Source organism: Nesoenas mayeri (assembly GCF_963082525.1).
Source record: "Nesoenas mayeri genome assembly, chromosome: 17".
NCBI classification, from domain to species: Eukaryota; Metazoa; Chordata; class Aves; order Columbiformes; family Columbidae; genus Nesoenas; species Nesoenas mayeri.
This window is the reverse complement of record NC_137565.1, coordinates 13101353-13128591: the sequence shown is the minus strand read 5'-3', so window position 1 is coordinate 13128591 and position 27239 is coordinate 13101353. Positions and strand designations below refer to the sequence as shown.

The following is a 27239-nucleotide window of genomic DNA, read 5'->3' as shown; positions in this document are numbered from 1 at the left end:
ACAGTGCTCTTCGTATTCGAGCCTCTAATTATCCCTTTAATTTGTTGCTTCTTATTTTTACATACCTCCCACTCCTCCCCCTTGGCAGATCGCGACTCGCTTTTCCGCGTCTCCTCGTCGCCGCTCGCAGCCCCGCGACATGGGGCGGCCAGGTCCCGGTGACGCTGAACCGCGAGTCTCACCGCGCCGTGCCAGGTGAGATTTCCACGGACAGACGGGAGTGGAGCTCACAGAGGGCTGGGCTTCAATTTAAGCCCTCAACAGTCAGTCCCTCCGTGTTTCAAATCCTCACCTGTGACGCAAAGGTCCTGCTCTGCCCAAACCCGCCTCCGTCACCCCTCACATCCCTCGCCCCAGGGCAGCCCCCGCCGCTTTCTGCTCCGCATCTCGGGAGATGCTCCAGCGCCAGGCGGGCAGCCCCGGAGCGGCAGCACAGAGGTCACCTTCGAGAGCAGCTCTTTCATTTACATATATATTTATTTATTTCTTCTCGTTTGCTGCGGCTCCCCGCGGCTCCGGGGACATTTACATAATCGGATCACAGGCGGGTGGACGGAAACCGCAAGCGCCAGCTCGGAGTGCCCGACCCTCCGTGGAGCAAGAGCGAAGCCCAGCCCTGCCCCGGCCCTTCCCGCCGGCACACGCGGCACAGACCCGCGGCAGAGCCACAGCGACCCCGGCAAAAGCCAACACTGTCTGTGCAGCAGCGGCACTGCCCTCGGAGGCAGATTCAGCCGTGCCGCTGGGAGCGGATCGGCGAGGTTTGGTGCTGGTGCCGGGGCAGAGCGTGGATGTGGAGCACCCGCACGCCAGCACCGGTCACAGAATCACAGAATCCCAGAGTGTCAGGGGTTGAAGGGCCCTGGAAAGCTCATCCAGTGCAATCCCCCCATGGAGCAGGAACACCCAGATGAGGTTACACAGGAAGGTGTCCAGGCGGGTTGGAATGTCTGCACAGAAGGAGACTCCACAACCCCCTGGGCAGCCTGGGCCAGGCTCTGACACCCTCACCCCCAACAAGTTTCTGCTCAAATTTAAGTGGAACCTCCTGTGTTCCAGTTTGCACCCATTGCCCCTTGTCCTGTCACTGGTTGTCACCAGAAGAGCCTGGCTCCATCCTCCTGACACTCCCCCTTTCCATATTGATCCCCAGCAATGAGTCCCCCCTCAGTGTCCTCTTGTCCAGCTCCAGAGCCCCAGCTCCCTCAGCCTTTCCTCACACGGGAGATGCTCCACTCCCTGCAGCATCTTGGTGGCTGCGCTGGACTCTCTCCAGCAGTTCCCTGTCCTGCTGGAGCTGAGGGGCCACAGCTGGACACAAGATTCCATGGCTGTGGGCTGGGACCGCTCCGGGGAACAGCTGGGAAGCAAAGTGGTTTCATTTCTCCTGGAGGGAGCTCCCTGCCCGTCAAAGCGCCCTGTGCTCACATGTGGTGCCTGGAAGCCGGCAGGGACCGAGGTGGGCAGAGGCTGGTGTTCTCAATGGCTTCCCTGGAATGATGCTTCATGTTTCCATGCAGATTTTGGGACCTTTGTATTGCACAGAGCCACCCCACCCCATGAGAGACCCCCTGGGCAAGGTCTGTGCAGCAGTTTGCAGAAGGCATCACCCCATGCTCAGGTGATCAATCAAGATAATCAATCAAGATCAATCAAAGACCAATTGAGGCACAAAAAGGGACCAGTGTAGGAAAAGGTGATGGTGCATCTGGGAGCAGCAGCCCAGCGTGATGGGGGATCAGGCTGTCAGCCCCCCCTCCCGCCACGACCCTGCCCTGCTCCTCCTGCATTTCTAATCCATCCCCCCAAAGCATCGCTGCTGCCTGGGGGTCCGTGTCACCCACACCTCTGTCACCTCCCCTCGGTGACAGCCCCATCAGGGAGCTGGGGGAGCCACAACCCCCGGAGCTGCCGCTCCTGCTGCTGCCACATCCAGCCTGTCCAGCCAACAGCTCCTCCGGACACACGGCCACGAGCGGACGGACCGAAGGATGCTAAAAAACCCATCTTTGACACCACCCGAAAACACGGGCCCCACTCCCTCCCAGCCCTCCGACCTGCTCGGTGTTTCGGACAAACCATATTTCTACCGGTTTTTGTGCTATTTCCCACCATGCAGACAGCCTCACCCAAGCTTTTATCACATCACAACCGCCACAACCTCGTCCTCTCCGGGCTGGACACAGCAAATACCGCTCTGCTCGCCCCTTCCCACCAGGCTGCTGCAGGAATCCAGCCATTCCCGCACCCCGAACCTGCGCCGACACGCAGCCGCCCCGCTCCAAAAACTTCCCCCTGCTCCGGGCGGGCAGAGCTGGGCACGGGCGCCCAAACCCTCCACAGCACCAGACACCGCCTCGCTCCCCCCACGGCTACAACCCCGCGAGCGGGGATGCGGAGACGCTGCGCCCGCCCCCGAGCACCCTCCGGCTCCCGCTGTGGGTTATTATCGTTGTTGAAAAGCTGACATAAAACAACACACGACCTCCTTCTGCTCAGGCTGTGACAGCACAGCGACAGCGCTGCTCCATTCACAATTCCCCGAGCTCTGCCTTCATGTATTATTCCAGGTCTGTCAGGCTTTTGGGTTGGTTTGTTTTTTCTTTTGCTTTAAATATTTTATTTAGTTTTATTCTCTCTTCCCCCCAAAAAGATCCCCAGGCAGAATAAGCCTCCCGGGGGAAAACCAGGCTCCCCGGGAAGGGCTGTCTCAGTGCCATGGGCACAGATCCACTCCCCAAACAGACGCTGTCCAACAAACAGCCAGAAAGCACCGTCATGCTGCACACGGCAGCGCCGGGGCCGGCACCGCGCGACCTCCAGCCCACCGCTTGGGAACACACAGCGGCACAGGGCGGCTCCTGGACACCGAGCGGGTTACATCCCCGCTGGTGTCAAACAAGGGCAGCAGCCTCATGGAAGTCACGAGGATGCGAGCGATGCGGGGATGTGGGTCTGAACCCCCAGCTGGCAACAGGCTCCGAATCGCTGTGCCCGCCCAGGAACGGCCGAGAGCCCCTGTGCACCCCAAAACTCCACCCTACCCGGCTTTACACCCAAAACGCCTTATTTTGAGCAGCCTCCCTGGAAAGCACATTGTAAGGATGCAGCAGACCTGTGTTTCGGGGGGTTACCCACACGGGCTGCACCTTCCCAGCTCCCATCCCCTGGCCGTGGGCTGAGCCGGCACTGAGCCCCGGGCTAACAGCAGCCACCGTGCAGCCGGCGTACGGGGAGAAAACGGGGCCGTGCCGGCGGGAGGAAGGCTGATGAAGAGGAGGAGAAAAACGCTTCTCCCTCTGTCTCCTGGCACCCGCGGGGCTCGGCCGGCAGCACTTACATTGATCATAGCATTGGAGGTGATGCGGAAGAGCGTGGCTCGTTCATTCACCGCCTTGATCTTCTCGCCGCTCTCGGCCGGCAGCTTCAGGTTCTCCAGCTCGCTGAGCGAGCGCTGCAGGGCGGCCCCGTGCTTGGCGATCAGCTCATTGCAAGTGCTCAGGTCCTCCAACTTACTCGAGAGGGTTTTCAAGGTGCCGTGCAGCTCGCTCTTGTCTGACTGTGAGGCGGGCTCCTCGTCGCCCGAGTCATCTGCAAAGGGAGGGATGGAGAAAAAAACAGTTGCCATGGTTACCCCTGGACCGTACTAACCCGTCAGTGCCGCGGGCAGGGGGACCTCCTGCCTCCTCCTGCCTCCTCCTGCCTCCTCCTGCAGCTCTGCCGGGGCTGGGGGCCGTGGCACCACGGCCCCCCCGGAGCAGACCGTGGTGTGGGGAAGCGATTTGGGATGTCACCCAGCACCCACAGAGGTACCCAAAGGGCTTCTGTGGTTGTCATCGGGATTCAGGGCTGCTGAGGCTGAGCAGTGGGGGTGGCACGGGGAGCAGGGTGTGCTGGTGTCACCGGGAAGAGACACACGTCAAGCCCCCCTTTGCACGCATGGCCGCAGCACCAGGCACAGCGTCAATGTGGACTGGGGCTGAATCGCACAGGGGCTCTGCAAGGTCGGCTTTGGGCAGGATAAACTGCTTCACCCAAGGAAAAGGTCACGAAGACACAGCGGGTGTAACAGCCTTTACCCAAAAACACCATCACGCCTTCAGCCAGGAGAAACCCCTGAGCAGCATCGCAGGTGCAGCGGAAACGGTCATTCCTGAAACTCCGGAACGCTTGGGTGACTTAAAAGCAGAGAAGCAGCCCAAACCCCAGCAGCACGTGTAACGCAGCGTTTCCCCAGCTCAGCCCAGCGCTCCTCGGGACGGCGGAGGAAATGAGCAGCTCCGAGCGGCAGTGCCGCCCTGAGCAAACACAAACCCGAGAGCAGAGTCGGGTCTGCACCCCGGCCCTGTGGCCAAAGTTCAGCCAGGGTTTCTCCGGCTGCACTCAAAAATGACTAAGGAGGGAGCAGCCCCTTCATTCCCCTCCTTCAATCATCTGGGTGAAAAGAGATGGGCACCAGCAAAACCTGCCTGCGGCATCTCTGCCAGTGCTGGGGGAGCCGGGGACAGGGGTGCTCTCCAGGCTGAGACAAAGCACTGACGTCGAGGAGCCTCAAGTACAAGGCGGGCAGCACATCCCTTTTGGGGGTTGCAAGGAGAAAAGCCCGTAATTCACTGATCGTTGGGTATTTTGGGGTTTTGAGGTTTATTCCTGGCTCATTTATAAGACCTTTCAAAATGCTGTAGATATCAAGAGCGATGTTCAGCCATCGCTCACGCTGATGCACAGAATCCCAGGATCCCAGCCCAGCCCTGCTCACGCAGGGTCACAGAGCAGATCACACAGGATCCCAGGGGGTTTGAATGTCTCAGAGCAGGAGACTCCACACCCGCTCTGGGCAGCCTGGGCCAGGCTCTGGCACCTCCCAGCAAACAAGTTTCTGCTCGTGTTCACATGGAGCCTCCTGTGTTTCAGTCTGTGCCCGTTGCCCCTCACCCTGGCGTTGGGCACCATGAACAGAGTCTGGTCCATCCTCTGACACCCACCCTGAGCTATTGATCCATTGATCACATCCCTCTCAGCTTCTCTTCTCCAGCTCAACAGCCCCAGCTCTCTCAGTGTCTCCTCATCACAAAGATGCTCCAGACCCCTCAGCATCTTTGTGTCCCTGTGCTGGACTCTCTCCAGTAATTCCTTGTCCTTCTTGAACTGGGGAGCCCAGAGCTGGACACAGACTCCAGATGTGGCCTCCCCAGGGCAGAGCAGAGGGGGAGGAACCTCCCTCGTCCTGCTGGTCACACTCTTCCTCACACACCCCAGGTACCATTGGCCTCTTGGCCACAAGGGCACATTGGTGACTCACGGTCACCCTGCTGACAACCAGAACTCCCAGGTCTTTCTCTGCAGAGCTGCTTTCCAGCAGGCGCACCCCAACCTGTACTGGTGCCAGGGGTCGTTCCTCCCCACTGCACGACCCTGCACTTGCCCTTGTTGAACTTCATCAGGTTCTTCTCTGCCCAGTCCAGCCTGTCCAGGTCTCTGGATGGCAGCGCAGCCTCTGGTGTGTCGGCCCTTCCTCCCAGTTTGGTATCATCAGCAAATGTGCTGAGGCTGCACAGCCCAGGGACAAGGGGGCACAGCCCGGGGACAAGGGGACACAGCCCGAGGACAAGGGGGCACAGCCCGGGGACAAGGAGGCACAGCCCGAGGATAAGGAGGCACAGCCTGGGGACAAGGCTTGTCCCACACAGATTCACCCCAGCTGCCCAAGGACAATGGCAGAAGAAAATCAAAGCCCTGCAGGGAATCAAGGCACAGAGCAAAACCCAGGTGGTTTCTGTAGCACCAGGGCAGCATCTCCCAGTGCAACCACCTGGTGCCTTTGCAACCCAGCGCCGAGCATCCACAGTGCACACACCTCCAATTGCAAAGGCAGGAGAAGGGGAACAAGCAGGATTTGAAGGGCTCCGTCCCGGGAGGGTGTGCAGAGGCACCGCAGCGATGGGCCGGGGCTTATGCCGCAGGTGTCTTGTATGTGCCAACTGCAGGGAGATTTAATCCGCTTTTCCACCAGTAAGGAAAGTAACCAAAGGCTCCATGAGATCTGCTTTCTGTTGCAAGTGTTTCCACGCTGCCTTTCATCCCAGGGCACACAAAGTCACTGGCAGCACTGTCACATCCCCCAGGCTGTGAGGATTGTCTGTGTACCTGTCCTGAGGCGCTGCCTCCCAAGGACAGAGCACACGGACGCTCCTGGGGGACATTCACCGAGCCGCTGCTGCCGTCAGAGCGTCCCCTGCGGCTCCCAGGGCAGCCGGGGCACGGGCGTGAACCCAGCGCCTTTCACGGGCTCCTGTGCGTCTCTCCTGCCATTGACACCTTCTCACTGTCCGCAACTGCCTGAAAGGAGCCTGGAGCATGGAGGGTGCCCGTTTCTTCTGCCAAGTAGCGAGTGACAGGACAAGGGGAAATGGCCTCAAGTTGCACCAGGGGAGGTTGAGATTGGATCTGGGAACAATTTCTTCCCCAAAGGGCTGTGGGGCATTGGAACAGGCTGCCCAGGGCAGTGCTGGAGTCACCATCCCTGGAGAGGTTTAAAAGGCATTTAGATGAGATCCTCAGGGACATGGGTTAGTGCCAGAGTTGGGTTTTGGTTGGACTCGATGATCCTGAGGGTCTCCTCCAACTGAAACGATTCTATGATTCTAAATACAGTGTGAGCTTCCACCAGCCCTGCTGTGCAGCACACGGGTTCCACCCTGCACAGCTCTGTTCTCTGAAGGGGCTGTTCCCCTGCTGCTCCCCAGCCGCGTGGTCCGTGTGCTGCTCCAGCAGCTCCATCCCGGGGCTCTGTCCTCGTCCCAGGACACCGCACATCCTGCGGGCACCAACCCCAACACCACACAGATCTCAGTGTGCAGGTGCAGATGGGGGGGCACAAGGTGCTGGGGGTGTCTGTACAGCTCAGCCTGGCCATGGCCACCTATGTCTCATTCCAGAGCCCCTGGTTCCCTCTGGACAAGCATCCCCACTCTTTCCATGAGCATCCCCGCTCTCCCTGTGCATCCCCACTCTCCCAAGAGCATCCCCACTCTCTCCATGAGCATCCCTGCTCTCCCCACAAGCATCCCCGCTGTCCCTGTGCATCCCCACTCATCCTGTGCATCCCCACTCTCCCTATGGGCATCCTCACTCTCTCCATGGGCATCTTCACTCTCTCCATGAGCATCCCCGCTCTCCCCACAAGCATCCCTGTTGTCCCTGTGCATCCCCGCTGTCCCTGTGCATCCCCACTCTCCCCACGGGCATCCTCACTCTCCCCACGCATCCCGCGGCCGCCCCTGGGCCAGGTGAGCTGCCTGCGCTCCAGTACACGGATGGGAACCACCCCTCCATAGCACCCGGTGAACTCACTGCTAACGAGTCCAGTCTTTAATGGCCAATTTATAACACATTCTAGTGTTTGATAAACCTACCATAGGCAGAAGTCAACCACACAAGCCCATTTTTTGTCACAGACACCAGCCAGGCAACTGTCACCTCTAACTGTCAAAACCCCCCGTTACTTCTGTGGGACTCCAGGGGATGAAACGTAATTGAGATTTTTCTGTTTGTAGACATCGCTAATACTCCCAAAGATAATTTTCTCTGTTTACAAAGACTGTACAAATTGCGTCAAGCAGGAGGAATTCTCTGTCTGCCTGTCCTCCCGCAGCGACTAACCCCCAAATCCCTCCTCCCAGAGCCCAGCCTGGGCATTTTCCCATCATTGAAACACGGACAGGGGGACAGCACTGCACAGGGACAGACGGGTCCCATCCCTTGCCAGGGTTTGATTTCTTGCCACGGCTGCCCATGTACGGAGGCCGCGGTGACGATCCCTGCTCGGCTCGAGGCAGGAGCACGAACGCAGCGTGGCCCATTTTCATACCGCTGTGCAGGATTATATAAACGCCTCGAAGCCCGGGGAGAAGGGGGAAGGCACCTGGGTCAGCCCAGGCCAGTCGTGATGCTGCTCGCTCGGGCTGAGCTGAACATCCTCCCCCAGCTCCCTCCCTGCCCCACAGCCACCCCACGGCCACACCAGGACCCTGGCAGGTGGGCAGCAGGATCGACCTTCCCCGCCCTGTGCACACCAAGGAACGGGGTGTCAGACCCACCGCTGAGGCTGCAGACTTCACCGAATCACTGAACGGTTTGTGTTGAAGGGCCCTCCCCAGCTCCCCCAGTGCCCCCCTGCCATGACAGGGACATCTGCACCAGCTCAGGGTGCTCAGAGCCCCATCCAGCCTGGCCTGGGATGTCTCCAGGGATGGTTCAGCCACCACCTCTCTGGCCAACCTGGGCCAGGCTCTCACCACCCTCAGGGCAACAATTTCTTCCTCACGTTTGGCCTTCAAGCGGGATCCCAAGGCCGCAGGGTGGTGGTGCAGACGTGCAGCGCTGCCCTGGGAGCAAAAGCAGATGCAGAGGATGGAAAACTCATTGCCTGCCCCCATCCCCGGTCAGCACATCCTGTAACCAGAGCTGCACGTGTAGCCCGGTGCCCAGACACACAGAGAGCCGGGCCAATTCATGCTTCTGTGACTCACGGTAAAATCAAAATACCTCAAGCAAGATAATTTGCTGTAATTATCTCAAATCAAAGCACAGGAAGGAAACGTGTCACAGCTACAATCAAATCAGAGCGAGGTAAAGCAGAAACGCTCACGCAAAGCACCCGAACAACCTACTGCCACCCCAGCAGGGCCAGGCGCTGACACCGGCGCTGAGGACGGGTTTAAAACCCCAGTAAATGCCGGAACACGTCCCAGCATGGGAACACCCCGCTCCTGACCGCCCTGGAAACTCCTTGTCCCCCAAATCGCTCCCTGGAGGTTTTCTGACTGTAAACATGGTGATGTGTGACATCCTGGCTCCAGGAACGCCAGGACGATGAATGAGGTCTGGGCTTCACCTATAGGTGCAGCACCGGGAAAAGCATCCGGGAAGTGCCAGGAAAATGCAAACCGCAGCGTGGCGGGATCACCAGCGTGAACACAAGAGCAGCACATGTTCCTCTTAGTATTGTCCCTCATTATCCTCGTGTTTCCTCCGCTCCACCCTTCTCCATTTCCTCCATGGGCAGGAGCCGTGGGACCAGCCCGGCCGTACCGCTGCTCCTGGGAGCTCGGGGAAAAGCTGCCCAAACCAAAACACAGAGACACACGGAATCATCCAGTCATCTGAGTGGAAGAGACCATGATGATCACTGAGTCCACAAACCCTCCTGTTTCCTCAAGGAACCAGCAGCCGATGTGGAGGGGTCTGGAGCATCTTTGTGATGAGGAGACACTGAGAGAGCTGGGGCTGTTGAGCTGGAGAAGAGAAGCTGAGAGGGATGTGATCAATGGATCAATAGCTCAGGGTGGGTGTCAGAGGATGGACCAGACTCTGTTCATGGTGCCCAACGCCAGGGTGAGGGGCAACGGGCACAGACTGAAACACAGGAGGCTCCATGTGAACATGAGCAGAAACTTGTTTGCTGGGAGGTGCCAGAGCCTGGCCCAGGCTGCCCAGAGCGGGTGTGGAGTCTCCTGCTCTGAGACATTCAAACCCCCTGGACCCACCTGTGTGATCTGCTCTGTGACCCTGCGTGAGCAGGGCTGGGCTGGGATCTGCAGAGCTCCTGCAGCCCAACCAGCCTGGGGTTCTGCAGTTCTGTGATTCGGTCCAACAGCCTGTGGGTAGGAGCAGCCCCGGACCCGAGCAGAGCAGCTCTGCTCCACGCCGCCTCCAGCAGCTTTTCAGTTGCAAAACCCCAGTCTGGTTGGGCTGCAGGAGCTCTGCAGATTCCAGCCCCACCTGCTCACGCAGGGTCACAGAGCAGATCACACAGGTGGGTCCAGGGGGTTTGAATGTCTCACAGAAGAAGGGTTGGTTTCTTGGTACCACCAGGACAATCACTGCAACCAGAACATCCTTGCTTGTCCCTGCAGCACAGATGGGAGTGGGAGGACAGGGCTGTCAGGGGTCTGGACAAGCCCTTGTGTCCCCATCACAAGGTGACAGTCCCATGGGAGCCACAAGACCCACCAACTCCTACAGTTACTGCTGAAGATCATCTGTGAAGTGCTAGAGGAGAGAGGAGCAGCGATGTTTGTTCTTATTGCTGAGGATAAAGGACTCGCTCATCCAGAAAGGTGAAACAGCCACGAGCCATCGTCCGGAGCCTTTGCCTGGAGCGTGGCCAGACACCGGTGCTAGGGATCCCTCCCTCGTCTGAGCCTTTGGACCAGCTCGACCAGCAGCAAGAAACAGATTTTGCTTTGTTGAGGCTGGCGAAACACCCCAAAGGTCAGGAAATATCCACAGAGAGACTATCCAGGGCAAGGGCTGCGGGCGGCTTGCAGAAGTAAAGCTGGGAGCAGCCCGGGCAGCCCACAGCACGCAGGGCAGCAGCTCCTGAGCAGGGGCTCCTAATTGCTGTGATTTCAGATCACAAACTCTCTTGCAAACTGGAGAAACTTAGTCCCAAATACATGGCAGCTAGGGAGGGGGAAAATATAACCCCCAACTATTTCTTCCATCCCCGGTGATAACCAATAGGTTGAACTCAGAAGTGACCTGTCAAGGCAAAGCTGTTCCTCACCGGGACCCAGCATGGACACCGCACACCGGGGACATCTGCCAGGCTTTGCTGTAACTGTCACACCACAGGAGGTGCCAACCAGGGCAGGACAGCATCCCCCGCTGCCCCACAGCCCCCGCCACACACGGGTGACAGCAATGGGCACCCGAACACCCGGCACGGCCCCATGGGGTTTTCCTCCTCTGGGGTTTTCCAGCACAGCAAGTATGTCCCAACCCAAAATGTTTTTCACAATAGTTTTGAGGACTTTCCAGCACAAGCTGGGGATGGGGTGGAAGCAGAAGCGGGTGCAGGACTTGCTGAGATGGAGGATGCTCTGTGCTCGCTGCCTCCGTGTGCCGCCCTCACAGCTGGCACCAGCCTGGCCCTCCGGGATCCCCAGCTCCAGGCTGCCTCCAGAGCTCCCAATTCATATCACACCCCCAACCAAGCTCTGCTGGCTGCGCTGGGCCAGGACAGACCAGGGGCTGCGTGTTGGGTCCAGCAAAAAGCACAGAGGCTCTGCAGGAGCTGGGGAGGCAACCCTACTCCCTTCATAGAACCACAGAGTCATGTTGGTTGGAAAAGCCCCTCAAGATCATCGAGTCCAACCATAACACAACCTGGCACTGCCCCATGTCCTGAGAACCTCATGTCCGTCTGTCCAGCCCTCCAGGGATGGTGACTCCAGCACTGTCCTGGGCAGCCTGTTCCAATGCCCCACAGCCCTTTGGGGAAGAAATTGTTCCCACATTCAACCTCAACCTCCCCTGGCGCAACTTGAGGCCGTTTCCTCTGCTCCTGGCGCTTGTTCCTGGGGAGCAGAGCCCGACCCCCCTGGCTCCAAGCTCCTTTCAGGCAGTTCAGAGATCAGAAGGTCTCCCCTCAGCTCCTGTTCTCCAGCTGAACCCCCAGGTCCCTCAGCCGCTCCATCACACTTGCGCTCCACAAAGGTCCTTCAAGGACACAAGCACCATTCTAACACAGCTGAAGATCGTGTCTTCTGGGTCCTGCCCCGCACACCCTGTCTGTGCAGTGGGAAGGGGCTCAGCCATGGCTCCCCCACTGCACAGCACAGCGGGTGCTGCTGGCAGCAGCTCTGCCCTCTGCTCGCTGCACAGACCCTCCCTGGAGCAGCAAAACCTTCCAGGGGCTGGCACGGGGCTGCCCAGCCCAGGACCCCCACCCATGCTGGGCCATGGGTGCCCCCGCACCCCTTGGTCTCCCCTTGGGGAGCAGCACATCCCCGCTCCCGAGCTTCACCTCGGCTCACCCCGCTCCTCAACACCAGGCAGGTTTATAGCGGCAGACAGACGTTTACAGCGAGAACTCATGGCACTCTGCTGCAGCGAACAAAAGCCACCCAAGGAAACAAACACAAAGGGCTGGCAGCAAATATTTGACAACAAATCGCCTCTGCGCTTGCTCGGGTTCCTCTCGCTACTGCACCCCGGATGAGCCAGCCTGGCTTCCCGGGGTCCCCTGCCCTTCCCAAACTCAGCGTCCTCCAGAGCCCTCCCCATGTCCATGGGGCACACGGGGACCACCCACGGTTTGATCCATGCCCGCTCCCTCCCCCAGCCCGGGCAGGGTCTCCACTGGTACCAGCACCCGCGAGGTGACGTCTGCTGGGACCCAGGCCCAGAGGTGGCCCCAAGGTGGGGGTTTGGGGCTGAGCCTCCGTGCAAGGTGCCCCCAGCTGTGTGGGAGCACAACTCAAACCCAAAACGCTGCTTTTGCCATCTGCCTGCAGGTAAGGCCTGGTCCCCAGTCACCCCAGTGACCCCAGGGACCCCAGGGACCCCCAGACCAGCGGCCAGGCTGCGCAAAATCCTCCTCCCTTCCTGCACCAGGAAGGTTTTACAAACGCAGTTGCTGGTTTGCGTTTCTCGTCGAATACAACACACACGGGAAACATCTGCCACCGAGGGCTCCCATCCAGCACACACCACCGCTAACAGCGGCTTTTAATGAGTCTCCTCTCCACCAACACACACTTGTATTTTCTACACACTACGCAGCCTAAACACACGAGTCCCTGCAAGGCGAGTCCTTTCACTCCCCATCTCCTACTTTGTTTTGACTTGCGAACCAACTTAAAGGCAATCCGTTGTGATTTTTATTTGTAGGGCACTGGTATGAAGCGGTTGCTATAGGAACAGCCAACCTCACGGTAAGCTGGGAAGATTATTTTTGGAGCTGTGATGCTATTTAATCTACGTAAAATGGATTAGCAGCCAGGGGCTGTAAGCCTCTCTGGGCTTGTTTCTCGGCCCGGAGAGCAACACAAAACCTCAGTGCCCAGAGCAGCATCTCACCAAGAGGCCACCAAGGCAGAAATTCCCTTTACGCCTCCGTTTGCTGCCTCTAAAACTTCCCTCAGCTAAATATTTCCCATTGCTTGCAATTTCTGCGGCACTGGTGGAAAAGCTGCTGGCTGGAGGCGCGAGGCGGCACTTTCCGTGCTGGTGACATGCCGGGACCCAGCACCGCAGCACAGGGGACACAGCGACACGGCGCTGGTGACACACCAGGGTTCAGCACCGCAGCCCAGGGGACACAGCGACACGGCGCTGGTGACACGCCGGGGTTCAGCACCGCAGCCCAGGGGACACAGCGACACGGCGCTGGTGACACACTGGGGTTCAGCACCGCAGCACAGGAGACACAGCGACACGGCGCTGGTGACACGCCGGGGTTCAGCACCGCAGCCCAGGGGACACAGCGACACGGCGCTGGTGACACACCGGGGTTCAGCACCACAGCCCAGGGGACACGGCGACACGGCGCTGGTGACACGCCGGGGTTCAGCACCACAGCCCAGGGGACACAGCGACACGGCGCTGGTGACACACCGGGGTTCAGCACCACAGCCCAGGGGACACAGCGACACGGCGCTGGTGACACACCGGGGCCCGGCACCGCAGCACAGGGGACACAGCAACACGGCGCCCGTCACACAGCGCAGACACCCCCAAATCATCGAGGAGACGTGGAGCCACCCCAGATGGGCAGAGCTGAGAAGAGCCTTTCAGGGGATGAACCAGGAGCAGGCAAATGGATTGAAGGCTTCGGCATTAGACCTTTTATTCTAAAATTCCCAAACTGCATCCAGAGCCCGGCTGCGGTGTCTCCATCCCAAAGCAACGCACCACGGGGCCATTAATCCCCGCTTACCTTCCTCTCCAAGCCCTGCACGTATGATCTCTGCCTGCATCCCGCACCTTGCCTCCCCACTCTGTCAGATAAGAAGTTTCTCTTCCTGAGCATCCTCACTGCCAGAAAACGTCCTCGTCCTTCCTACATCCCCTTGAGTTTCTCCACGTGTGTCCTGCGATCCCGAGTCGCTCACCCAGCGCTTCGCTGAGGCCTCCGGGGCCTCTCAAGGGCGGCTGGCCCTGCTCGAGAAATTCAATCTGGTTTTTTGCTGGGAATGAGCAGACAAGGGAGTGAAAGCACCAGGTGGATGTTGCAGAGCGAGGCCCGGCCAGAGCAGCTCCAGCACCGCCGAGGAGCCCCCCAACAGCAAATGGTGCACTGAGAGCCGCCCTGGGCATCCCCACAGCTTCATTCTCCTATGGGAAAGAGATCACTGACCACTGTCCACATGTAAAACCATAATGGAATAGAAGGAACACTGATGATTTTAATTGAGATAGTGCTCCTGGGCTCTGCCAAAGCCACCAACAACCATGGCCACGGAGATGGGGCATGTTGGCAGCCGCTTTTGCCCATCAGTGACAAGAGTCGTGTGAGTGTCAGGAGGATGGAGCCAGGCTCTTCTCGATGACAACCAGTGACAGGACAAGGGGCAATGGGTGCAAACTGGAAGACAGGAGGTTCCACTGAAATGTGAGAAGAAACTGGGGTGGATTAGAAGGGGGTGGTCAGTAGGTCAGAGAGGTTCTCCTGCCCCTCTGCTCTGCCCTGGGGAGACCACACCTGGAATCTTGTGTCCAGTTGTGGCCCCTCAGTTCCAGCAGGACAGGGAACTGCTGCAGAGAGTCCAGCGCAGCCACCAAGATGCTGCAGGGAGTGGAGCATCTCCCGTGTGAGGAAAGGCTGAGGGAGCTGGGGCTCTGGAGCTGGACAAGAGGACACTGAGGGGGGACTCATTCCTGGGGATCAATATGGAAAGGGGCAGTGTCAGGAGGATGGAGCCAGGCTCTGCTGGTGACAACCAGTGACAGGACAAGGGGCAACAGGTGCAAACTGGAACACAGGAGGTTCCACTTTAATTTGAGAAGAAAGTTCTCCATGGTGAGGGTGTCAGAGCCTGGCCCAGGCTGCCCAGGGGGGTTGTGGAGTCTCCTTCTGTGCAGACATTCCAACCCGCCTGGACACCTTCCTGTGTAACCTCATCTGGGTGTTCCTGCTCCATGGGGGGATTGCACTGGATGAGCTTTCCAGGGCCCTTCCAACTCCTGACATTCTGGGATCCTGTGTGTTTCTGTCTGCCGGCCAGGAGCTCAGGTTTGAAGTGCTGAGTCAGCAGCCTGTCAGCCTCAGGCCACCACGGCTGTTCCCAACATACCAAGAAAAAGGTGGTTTTTTGCAGCCCCACAGCGATGCCGGGTGACTCAGAGCAGCAGACACCGGCTCCGTTTGCTCCTCCCTCAGCTCGGGAGGTAGAACGGCCGAGGCACCCACGGGAGAACGCAGCACCCATCGCTGGAACGGGAAACCAGAGAAACCTGTTGAGGACAACAGGCCTGAAACAGGACACAGGGCACTGGAACAGGAGCGGTGGAGTCACCATCCCTGGAGGGTTGGACAGACGGACATGAGGTTCTCAGGACAGGGGGCAGTGCCAGGGGTGGGTTATGGTTGGACTTGATGATCATGAGGTTCTCTTCCAACTAAAGGGGACAGGACAGAGGTGTCGCTGCTACAAACACACAGCTCCATCATACCCACCCCAAAACTGTCCCCAGCTCAGCCACTTGAAATGAGCCACAGGCCGTGCCTGCCCTGACTCAGTTTACCTCCTGCTGCCACCCCAACCAGTGCCCACAAATCACAGCACGTTTGCTGGGCTGGAGGATGATGAAAAGCAATATGGGGTGAAACAGGGATGGGACAGGCAGGACACAACAGCTCTCTTGTGCATTCCCTCCTGCCTTTTCCCATACCCGTCCCGGAGCTGTATGTCTAAACATACGGAAAATATCTCTCTCCTGTGGCAATCCCAGACAAAACTCGGAGCCCTTGCTCCCCACAGGTGTTTCCACACCACCGAAAACAACCCCACCTCTATAGGAGATTCCCAGTTGATCCCATCGTCAAACAGTGTCCCTGCTGACACCACAGCTTTGATCCACACCAGCCCTTCCTGCCCGGGATAATCCGGATCTCCTGGAAACACCATCACCCGTCATCGCTCAACCAGAGCGATTTCCACATTGGCTCTAGAAGACACATCTCCTTTCATCGCTTTTAATAGCTATGAATATTAAATAGAAATGGGTATCTATATTTAATCGTCTATCTCGGCTGCCAAGAGAGAGATGGATCTTTCAGAGCATCTGCAGATGCAGGCACAGGCTTTTGTGGTTATAAAGAATTAGGCTGGAGATTAATCATCAAAATAGTGCAGCAAATAATCATTCATAAACCATCCCAAATCTGGGTGATCACTTAGCAATTATCACCAACCTGGCAAGGCTATTTCTTCGCCCCTCTAACGCAACTGGAAAGCTGTTGAAGCAAATGGAAGCCTAAAAATAGCCAAGGTTGGCTGCTTGTGACAAGCTGTGACACTTCCCGAAGTCCCATTTGGTGGAAGGAGGTGGTGGGCATGAGGTTGGAGAACCCCAACCCAATGATGGAGTGACAAATCCAGAGCTTGAAAAACACATAGATTATCCCATCGGGTTTGCCTGAAATCCATAAGAAACGTGGAGAGAAGTGAAATGAGTACGTTCTGCAGAAATTGAAGTCTTGAGACTCAAGCAACGTGACCCACGTTGGCCCAAGGTTGAGCAGGGGCCTCCGGAGGTGCCTCCAGACACAAGTCACTCCACGCTAAGTGCAAACCCGTCACTTGTAGTAATTGCTCGTGGCTAACGATCGGGTGTAATGCTAAGTTGTGATACCAAGGGAAATCCAACATATGGATCTGGTCAAAAAGTAACAGGTAAAATAAGCCAAAGAGAGCAGTGACGCTTGAACAGGGCCCCATGGCTCTTGTTTTTGTGGTGAGCAAACACCGCAGTGACCTGAGGACTGAAAAATGGAGAACGGAAGACAAAGGAATAAAGAGCAGCTGGGGTGAAGCTCTCTGCCTCTCACCCAGGATAAATCACAGCTTACACGGAAAGCAGCCCGGCAAATACCCACCGGGAGAGCAGGGAACGGGCCTAAGGGAGCTGGGACCCCAAATAAAGGCACCGAGGCTGAGCCCAAGATGATGGTCCTTGGCAGGAGCGACGCTGCACCAAGGATTTCTTCCGAGAAATCGGAAAGTTGGTGCAATCGAAGAAGTTAATCCAAGTGACCCATAGGGCTTTGTCGTGGTTGAACCCGAGCTGGCAATGCAACCACACAGCCGCTCACTCACCCTGCCCATCCCAAACAGGGGAGAGAATCCAAAGGGAAGGGAGAAACTTGGATTGAGATAAACACAGTTTAATAAAATAACTAAATACTAATACACTACTAGTATATATATATGTATATATATAATAGAAATAAAAGACAATACTCAGTGCAATTCCTCAGGAACTCCATCCGCACCGAGCAGCCCGTCTCAGGCAGCAGCACCTGGTCCTAAAGCTGATCCCAGAGAGCAAAGAGAAAAAGGCAGAAAGGCCCAGAGACCTCTGAAAAACAGCAAAAAGTTGAACTAAATATCCCAAACCGAACTGCCCGGCTCTGGCAAAAAGAGTGAAGAACAACATGAGAGAGAGAAGAAGGTGAAGATCCCAACTCCCCTTGAATAATCAGCATGACACCAATGGGCTGGAGCACTCCCATGGGTCAGTGTGGGTGTCAGTCCAGCTCTGTCCGTCCATCCCCTTCCTCGCTGCCCCACACCTGTGGGCAGAGCTCAGAGTGTCCTTGGCTCTCAGACCAGAGCAATTACAACATTAACTCTGCTGGGCTGTTCTCTCTGGTTCTCAGACTGAGCCCAAGCAATGAGCGTGTGAGCCATGGGAAAGAAAGGGTTCTAACTGCATGGGAAAAACTGACTCATTTTCAGTCAAACCAGCACAGTCCTGATCCGCTCTGCCACCAGCTTTTCATCGTTCTTGCGGTTGACCCTCACGTTACATTTCCTACGAAATATGTTATTAAAATACGAGCCTGAATGGAGAGGGGACGTATCAACCCATTAATGCACATGAAGGACTTCTTGTTTCTTGAAAGAAAAGCACAAAGTATTTTTATTACGATTACTGCAGCATTTCCAGCCCGGCTATTGAACACTTTATTGCTGCAATTAGAAAATAATGACGTTAGCAGTCAATAAGCCTCAACGGCAATTGCTGCGCTTTATCTGGATTGCAGTCGCTTTCTCTTTCCAGCACATACGGGATTTGCTGATTACCCAATTGTCTAAACAACCCCAATAATCTGATCATTTAGGCTACAAAGAAATATGGAAGGGTTTAAAACACACTTAAGGCAGGATTTAAACTCAAAATAAGATGGATACATTGAAGAAATGGAGACGCAAATACATGATAAACGCAAGATGCCCAGGACATCAGATAGAGCCAAACCAACAGACAGCAGCCAACCGCCTGGTCAGTCGAAAAGAACCCAATAAACACAGCTTATTATAAATCCAATATAAACTGCAGTGGCACTTTTAAAATGAGCTTAAAAAAGCAAATAAATTCAGGATTCTAGTCGTATCTGAGACACACGACGTAATTTCTGGTAAGTGCTCAACGGCCCTTTGCCAGTTTGGCATAATGCGCTACCGAAGAGAGATGAGGGCCATAAAACATCATCCAAAGGGATGAAATTGGGGCTGGATGGTATCTTGTGTAGGGAACGACTGAATGAAAGGCAGAAACGGGAGAAAATCGACTGCGGACACGCTAACAGTCCTTGCAGGGAGATTCTGGGTTGCAAGGGGTGGAGGGTTGGGTTGGGTTTTGGCCCTTTGACTACAACGTTCTGCTCTCCATTTCCCTTGCAATGAGGAGTCTGGCAGCCAGCACAGAACCGCAGAGCAGGACGTGGAACCTGCTGAAGCGGAGTCACAGCAGAGAAGAATGAGCCCAGCGGATGGTTTTGTTACACTGCTGGAGAGGAAAGACAGCGCCGCTGGACCAACGTCCCGTCCTGTCCCCGTGGCCAGGTCTGAATAGCGATGACCAAAAAAATGGTGGCGAAGGTGTGATTATAGAGAAATAACAGTGCGTTATCAGATAATGGGTGGATCACACTGCACATTTCATCACCGGAATGGCCTGATAAAAACAGAAATGTTTTCATTGTACGGCTCGGAGCAGCAGACACAGAGCACTGACCTGCCAGGAGCAGCGCAGGGTGCAAATCTCTCCATGGCCGCTGGCGTGGGTGGTGACCAGGGACACCGACTTCTACTGTAGTCATTTAATCAGACTGTGAAACCAGCCCGGCCGATTCCCTGCATGGGGATCCCGGTGGGAAGGGCCCGGCCGAGCCCCACGGGCAGCGGGGCGGGACGAGACCTGTATGTAGTGCAGTGCCGCAATGGTCAGTGCTGGGACCAGCACTATTCAATGTATTCATCAATGACTCGGATGAGGGAATAGAGTGACTGTCAGCAAGTTTGCTGGTGACACCAAGCCGGGAGCAGTGGTGACACTGTAAGCTGTGCTGCCATCAGAGACCTGGACAGGCTGGAGAGTTGGGCAGGGAACATTTAATGAAATAGAACAAGGGCAAGTGTAGAGTCTTGAATATGGGCAGGAACAACCCCAGGTTCCAGTGTAAGTTGGGGAATGACCTATTAGAGAGCAGCGTAGGGGAAAGGGACCTGCGGGTCCTGGGGACAGCAGGGTGACCATGAGCCAGCACTGGGCCCTTGTGGCCAGGAAGCCAATGGTACCTTCCAGCTCCCCAGTGCCCCCCCTGCCATGAGCAGGGACATCTGCACCAGCTCAGGTTGCTCAGAGCCCCGTCCAGCCTGGCCTGGGATGTCTCCAGGGATGGTTCAGCCACCACCTCTCTGGCCAACCTGGGCCAGGCTCTCACCACCCTCAGGGCAACAATTTCTTTCTTATATCTACTCCGAGGACGTCTTGTCTGCAGAGGAAACCTGTTCCCTCTTTGCACCTTTAACATCTGCAGGTTTTCGTGCCAGAACTTCATGCACAAATCACTTAAGGAGTTTGCTGAGCCCAGAGGGACCTTCCAAGCTGTTAGAAGATCAAACCCGTGTGCTGCACGCTAGGATCGCTCTGTCGGCTCCCTGGGCACCGCTCGGTGTTAAATCGAATTAAATCAAAGCAGCCACAGCAGGACACGGCCCACGTGTGCACCAACGGGTGCTCTTACAGGGATCAGGGCACTATCATCTCTCACTGCCCAATTATGTGATTTACTACAGGCAGAAAAAACTTTGGCAGTTTATAAACTTCATAGAACAAGCATTAATACGAAAAGCACACAATAATTATAAGGAGAACCTGCGTGACACCTGAAGCAAACCATACTGGGTCTCCACATCATAAAGTTTGTATTGTTTAATGTCAGATGGCAAAGGAGAAGGGAGGATGTCCCGGCTGCCAAGAACATCAGCTGAACTTGCACAGATGGGTTCTGTACAAAACGCCAAACAATCTCTGTAGAGGAAATACACACAAACACTGTTTTGTGACGCTAAGGGTTGCGCTCAACTGGAGCAGCAGAGCCACCCTGGGCCTGCCAGCCCCACTGCTGACTCTGAACTCCTGCATCTCCTGCTCTCCCATGAGGTCCCAGCCAGTGGAAAGCACCGCGCTCAGGACGCTCCGGTGGGCCATGCCGCGGGTGACGAGGACGCTGAGCTTGCAGGAGGCCCCGTCCTTCTCCCAGCATCGCTCTGAATTTGTGCATTAAAAGGCTGGACATCTGGTTCTTTACTCCACCAAACCCCACATAAAACTGCCAGCAAAAGCGTTGAATATCTTCAGATATATCCACATCAGCCACGCAGAAGCAAAAATCTCCAGTCTGTGGGGCCAATAAGATCCACACCCAGAAGAACATTACAAATTTGCACTTCACTAAACCATCATCCCTCTCAGCCACAGGTACAGTCAGAATTCACAGCCAGGACACATGTGACAGCCTTGCAGCACTCCACCCATCCCTGATAAAACAAAGGATGATGATGTGCCTTAAACATCTAGTTTTTGATAATTTGGGCAGAAAAGACAGCTGGCTGTGGAGGCACACACCTTGTCTTCTCTATCCCAAGGTTCACAGAATCACAGAATCCCAGAATGTCAGGGGTTGGAGGGCCCTGGAAAGCTCATCCAGTGCAATCCCCCCATGGAGCAGGAACACCCAGATGAGGTTACACAGGAAGGTGTCCAGGCGGGTTGGAATGTCTGCACAGAAGGAGACTCCACAACCCCCTGGGCAGCCTGGGCCAGGCTCTGACACCCTCACCATGGAGAACTTTCTTCTCATATTTAAGTGGAACCTCCTGTGTTCCAGTTTGCACCCATTGCCCCTTGTCCTGTCACTGGTTGTCACCAGAAGAGCCTGGCTCCATCCTCCTGACACTGCCCCTTTCCATATTGATCCCCAGCAATGAGTCCCCCCTCAGTGTCCTCTTGTCCAGCTCCAGAGCCCCAGCTCCCTCAGCCTTTCCTCACACGGGAGATGCTCCACTCCCTGCAGCATCTTGGTGGCTGCGCTGGACTCTCTCCAGCAGTTCCCTGTCCTGCTGGAACTGAGGGGCCACAACTGGACACAAGATTCCAGGTGTGGTCTCCCCAGGGCAGAGCAGAGGGGCAGGAGAACCTCTCTGACCTACTGACCACCCCCTTCTAACCCACCCCAGGTCCCATTGGCTTCCTGGCCACAAGGGCCCAGTGCTGGCTCATGGTCACCTTGCTGTCCCCAGGACCCCCAGGTCCCTTTCCCCTACACTGCTCTCTAACAGGTCATTCCCCAACTTACACTGGAACCTGGAGTTGTTCCTGCCCAGATACAAGACTCTACACTTGCCTTTTTCTTTTGTGATAATTAATGGTGCTGCTGTGAAGACCTTATGGTCTGATTGAGATGATAGAGATGAACCACCTGGTGGACAACCAACTACCAGAAGAAACCATGAACCTACAGCTATGGGCAAAACAACTCACTGCTGGTCAGTACTGTGAACTCTCCCCTACTCTGAAGACCCCAGACCCATTTCCAGAAGAGTCTTCCTAATTAGCATGAAGAGCAAACAGAGGGAGGAGACGAACCGCCCACATGTAAACGAACCAGGTTATGAAATGACCTCATGTGTGATATGAGGCGGTGGCACGTACTGAAACCTCCAACGCGTCCACCCCCTCCAGAGGCTGTCGTGGGACCCACTGACCTGTTGGTGGGTGACACCTCACCCTCTCTCTCTCTGATTTCTTAGTGTAACATATCTACTTCATTCTTCTTCTCTCTTTCTTTTCCTCCTTCTTGTCCACATAAAGGTAACATCATTGTCAGTTCTGCTGCTGAAGTCAAGTTTTGTGCTATAATAATACACTTTTGCCAAGTCACTGATCGCTGTAATTTGAATTCCACGACATACTTTTAGTAAATTCATAATTGAGTGACTCTGTCGTCACTTCGCGTCACCACGCAGAAACACCCAGAGTTAACTCACCCCTGATCTCAGCTGGTGGGACAGGACGTGTGTCGCATTCAGAGCTAATTCAACCTAATCCCACCCGGTGGGACGGGACAACACGACCAGGACAGCCCTGCACAACCTCCTCACAGACCGGTGGATATTCTGCCCCACAGACACAAGTGCTGTCACAACTAATTAAAAGTCATTTGCTCTTGTCCAACAGATGCACAAAGCACACAGAAAAAAATGTACAAACGTTGTCGTTTAACTGTGTTTGTCCATTTACTCACTAAATCCTTTACTATCGAGCGATCACTGTGAATTTGCACCGCTCCCCTGCGCTGAAATGGAGGAGCCACTGTGGTTTGGTGACACCAGGGGCAGGGGAAGAAGTCCCTGTGTCTCTGCAGGGCTGCCAGCACGGAGTGACACACACAGGGCTCTGAAACAAGCCCGGAGAAACACAGAAGTGCCATAAAATTCACACATGACGATATTTTGGAGGAGACGAGCTTTTTCAGAGCACAAACCCACAGAAGTGACCCCTATGGAGGACGTGGGGTGAGGCCCTTTTCTTCCATGCAGCTATTGAAAACCATCAGAGGTCTTGGATGTCTTCCTCAGTGCGTCACCGAACATGCATTTTTAATGACGTTTAAACATTTTCCAGCCCGGGGTCTGCTATGGTTTCAGCAGCAGGAGGAGGGAGCTCACGTGAGCGGTGCCGGCGGTACAGCCGGCACCAGGAGCCGCAGCAGCTCCGTCCCTCGCAGGGTAACGTCACCCGCGGTGGCACGGGGACCGCGTCTCTTTTCCTGGAAGCCCCCATCAGCAGGGAGCACACACAGCCTGCCCCAGGCCTCCTCATCCCCACAGAAACCAGAACAAAGGACACTCCACATCCCTGTCAGCTCTCTCCTTCCTCAGTAACAAGAACACGGTGACAAGGGACCTTGTTCCCAGGGAGGGGGGACGGCAGCACAAGCAGAAGCTGTGGATCTGCGATAGCTCCGTCCCCATCAAACACGCAGCCACCGCGGGATCACACACACGACAGCAAAACCCATCAGCGCTGGGGGTTCAGCCGGCAAGCACCAGGGTGACACGGTGAAGGGCTGTGGGGACACGGGGCACCAGGGGCAGCCCGTCGCCAAATCTCTGCCACTGCAACCAGCTTCCCTGCTCCCAAGCCCCTTGAGACCCGGGGTCACACACAGCAGCGTCCCGCAGGCTCCCGAGCTCAGCTCAGCCAAGGCTTTGGAGACCCAGTCACTGCAGCGGAGCTGCCCGACAGCCGCCATGGTCACCCCCGTTAATGCACGTCCTTATCTGCAGTTAATCCTGCCCGAGCCGCCCGGGCTCGGCTTACCCGCTGTAAGAGGATCGGGTAGGTGTATGTTACACGTTACCTGCCTTCCTCCGGTTCCCAAAGGTCAGGACGTGCCAGGGAAAGGCCGGGATGCTGCCGGGCCTGCAGGTCTCCCGGCCCCTTTGCTGCCCAGCGTGTAACTGGGAGCCCCAGGCACGGGGAGGGTCACAAGCAGCCCCAAAAAGGGTCCAACTTACCCCCCGCTTCTGCCTTTGGATTTAAATCCTGCTCCTTCGGTGCTCACAGCCCGGAACGCACACCATGGGCTGGCCCCTTTCTAATGAAGGTTTTTACATTGTAGGGAGGATTTTTACAACAGACAGCAAGAGTGAAGCTTCAGTAAAACACGGAATTTCAAATAAAAGTGAGAGACCTCAAGCGAGATGCACAGAAAAGCGGCATGGGGACAAGTGATGTGCTGCGGGCGCAGCGTCGGGGACATCAGCACAGGCTGGAGCGCTCAGACACATGTGGGGACAGATCCAAACCCAATTAGCAGGACACACGCCTTTACAAACTAATAACAGCTAACGAGGCTTTAGTAATTACTGGTAATCTTCCCCACAGTAAGGCGGGACGAATGTCTGCACAACAAAATATAGATTTTACTTGACTACATGTTCATCAATTAAAAGCTGCAGTTTATCGGCACCGTTCAAGCCTCTTAATTCACAACGAACAGCAAAGCCACAGACACTAATTAGCAGCTGCACAGCGTTAGACCCAGCTCAGTGCTGAGCTGCCAGGTGCCCAAGCGCAGGAGCATGAAGAGGAAGCATCTTTTTTCACAGAATCACAGAATGGACTGGGTTGGAAAAGCCCTCAGAGATCATCCAGTCCAGCCCTTGGTCCAACTCCAGCCCATTGACTAGATCATGGCACTAAGTGCCATATCCAGTCTCAGTTTAAACACCTCCAGGGCCGGTGAGTCCAGCACCTCCCTGGGCAGCCATTCCAATGCCTGACCACTCTCTCTGCACAGAATTGCTTTCTAATCTCCAGCCTCAATTTCCCCTGGCAGAGTTGAAGCCCATGGCCCCTTGTCCTATTGCTGATGCCTGGGAGAAGAGCCCAATCCCCACCTGGCTAGAACTGCCCTTCAGGTAGTTCTAGAGAGTGCTGAGCTCAGCTCTGAGCCTCCTCTTCTCCAGACTGAACAAGCCCAGCTCCCTCAGCCTCTCCCCATAGGGCTTGTGTTCCAGTCCCTTCCCCAGTCTTGTTGCTCTTCTCTGGACCCTCCAGCACTTCAATCTCTTTCCTGAGCTGAGGGGCCCAGAACTGAACACAACACTCCAGGTGTGGCCTCCCCAATGCAGAGCACAGGGGAAGGATCACTGCCCTTGTCCTGCTGACCACGCTGGTTTGGATACAGGACAGGACACCATTGGCCTTCTTGGCCACCTGGGCACACTGTTGGCTCATGTTGAGCTTCCTGTCCATTAGTCCCCCCAGGTCCCTTTCTGCCTGGCTGCTCTCCAGCCACTCTGTGCCCAGCCTGTAGCGCTGCAGGGGGTTGTTGTGGCCAAAGTGCAGGACCCGGCAATTGGCCTTGTTGAACTTCATCCCATTGGAATGGGCCCATTTTTCCAGTCTATCCAGATCCCTCTGCAGAGCCTCCTGCCTTCCAGCAGCTCCACACTCCCTCCCAACTTGGTGTCAGCAGCAAATTTGCTGATGATGGTCTCAATCCCCTCATCTAAATCATCAATAAAGATGTTAAACAGGACTGGACCCAACACTGACCCCAGAGGACACCACTAGTGACTGGCCGCCAGCTGGATGCAGCCCCATTCACCAGCACTCTCTGGGCCCGGCCCTCCAGCCAGTTCTTAACCCCACTTCTGCAAAATACTACTATAATATTATTACGACCACCATGAGAAGCTCACACGCTGTGTGTCGGAGGACACCACAGCTCAGCACCGCGAGCAGGATGGACGCTTTCTCCTCTGCTTTTCCCTCGTTCCTTCCACTTGCTGGGCAGCGAGGCGTCACAAACACGCCGGAGCAGAGAGGTGACACGGCACTGATCTCCATGAGTAAAGTGAGAGAAATCATCAGCGGGCAACAGCCCTAACGAGCCATTTCCTACAAATGGAAAGGTAATTTAATCAAGTCCCGCTCGATGACAGATCAGCCCATCATGGCCAGAGCTCCGTCAGATGGTCACAGTTAAAGCACTAAGTCATTCCTCCATCCCCACTGATGAGTGGCTGTGGTGGGGACCCTCTGTTCCCTACCAGTGATGGACCATCAGACATGGGCACCTGCCACCTTCACGTCCCCATGGATCCCTGCAGCACACGCTCCAACAGCCTACAAGGTACTACAATGATAATAATAACCATCATCATCTGTTCTTTGGCTTCTACTCCGTTTCTACAGCTCCCACAGGATCCCACACGATTTGGTGGGTTCACCTCTCCCCAGGTGCTGCTCCAGTGACCTGCCCTGGTGTTTGAATGAGGAGACTCCAGGAGCAGCTCCCGACATGTCTCTCATAGAATCATAGAATTGTCTGGTTGGAAAAGCCCCTCGAGATCATTGAGTCCAACCATTCCCCCACCCCTGGCACTGCCCCATGTCCTGAGAACCTCATGTCCGTCTGTCCAACCCTTCAGGGATGGTGACTCCAGCACTGCCCTGGGCAGCCTGTTCCAATGCCCCACAGCCCTTTGGGGAAGAAATTGTTCCCACATCCAACCTCAACCTCCCCTGGCGCAACTTGAGGCCGTTTCCTCTGCTCCTGGCGCTTGTTCCTGGGGAGCAGAGCCCGACCCCCCTGGCTCCAAGCTCCTTTCAGGCAGTTCAGAGCAGATGGAGGTGACCACCCTGGGCCGGGCAGCAGCTCTGGAGAACGAAGCTCCCAAGCTGTCACCCCAACATGCAGCAGGCTGAAGCCACCTCTGAGCTGTTCGAGTCTGTTCTGGGACTGGGACCACTGGGGAGCCTCCAGGAGAACCCCATGGTGTTCATCCACCTCGCACTGAGCCGGAACAGCTCACCAAACCACACTGTGCCATTCCCTGTCGAGGCATAACCAGATTTCTGCAGAATCAGCAGATGTAAAGCCGGTGTGCGTCCCCCAGGAGCTACGGGCCCGGCAGCCGTGGCTGTGGGGACACGGGCTCTGCCGGCAGCTCTGCAGGCCCACGGGCCAGGCAGCGGCTCGCTGGGTGCGGGTCGCACTCTGCCCTCTGCACCGCGGTTACTGTCCATGACTTACTGCAAAAATACCCTGCAAACAGCAGCTGAGCCCTGGAATCGCTCCCCAGCAGCTGCCCCGGGCCGGGTCTGGTGCGGAACAGCACAGGCGGGAGCAGCGCGGTGACCCCTGAGGTGCTGTCCTGGCTGCCAGGCCAGCAAAAACGGAACAAATAAATCCATTTCTGCTCTGCATAGGACCTCTATTCTCAGACCCGTTTGGCTGGAGCTGGGAGATCATCTCCATTCTTCCCAATTCTACAAATGCATTTCTGGTCTCTAATTACACCATCAGGCTGTCAAGACGGTCACTTCCTCCCTAATTACTCTGCTTTGTATTTAAGACTCAG

General features: G+C 56.1%; 1 protein-coding gene across 2 annotated transcripts in view; it reads right to left on the bottom strand.

The window, feature by feature from the left end:
- Positions 1-27239, bottom strand: part of OSBP2 (oxysterol binding protein 2) — a 130797-nt gene that overhangs the window by 36543 nt on the left and 67015 nt on the right. For both annotated transcript variants that reach the window (XM_080355096.1, XM_080355095.1), the window contains one exon: positions 3341-3591. In XM_080355096.1, coding sequence (XP_080211222.1) covers positions 3341-3591 — 251 coding nt within the window. The remainder of the gene's footprint in view (positions 1-3340; positions 3592-27239) is intronic.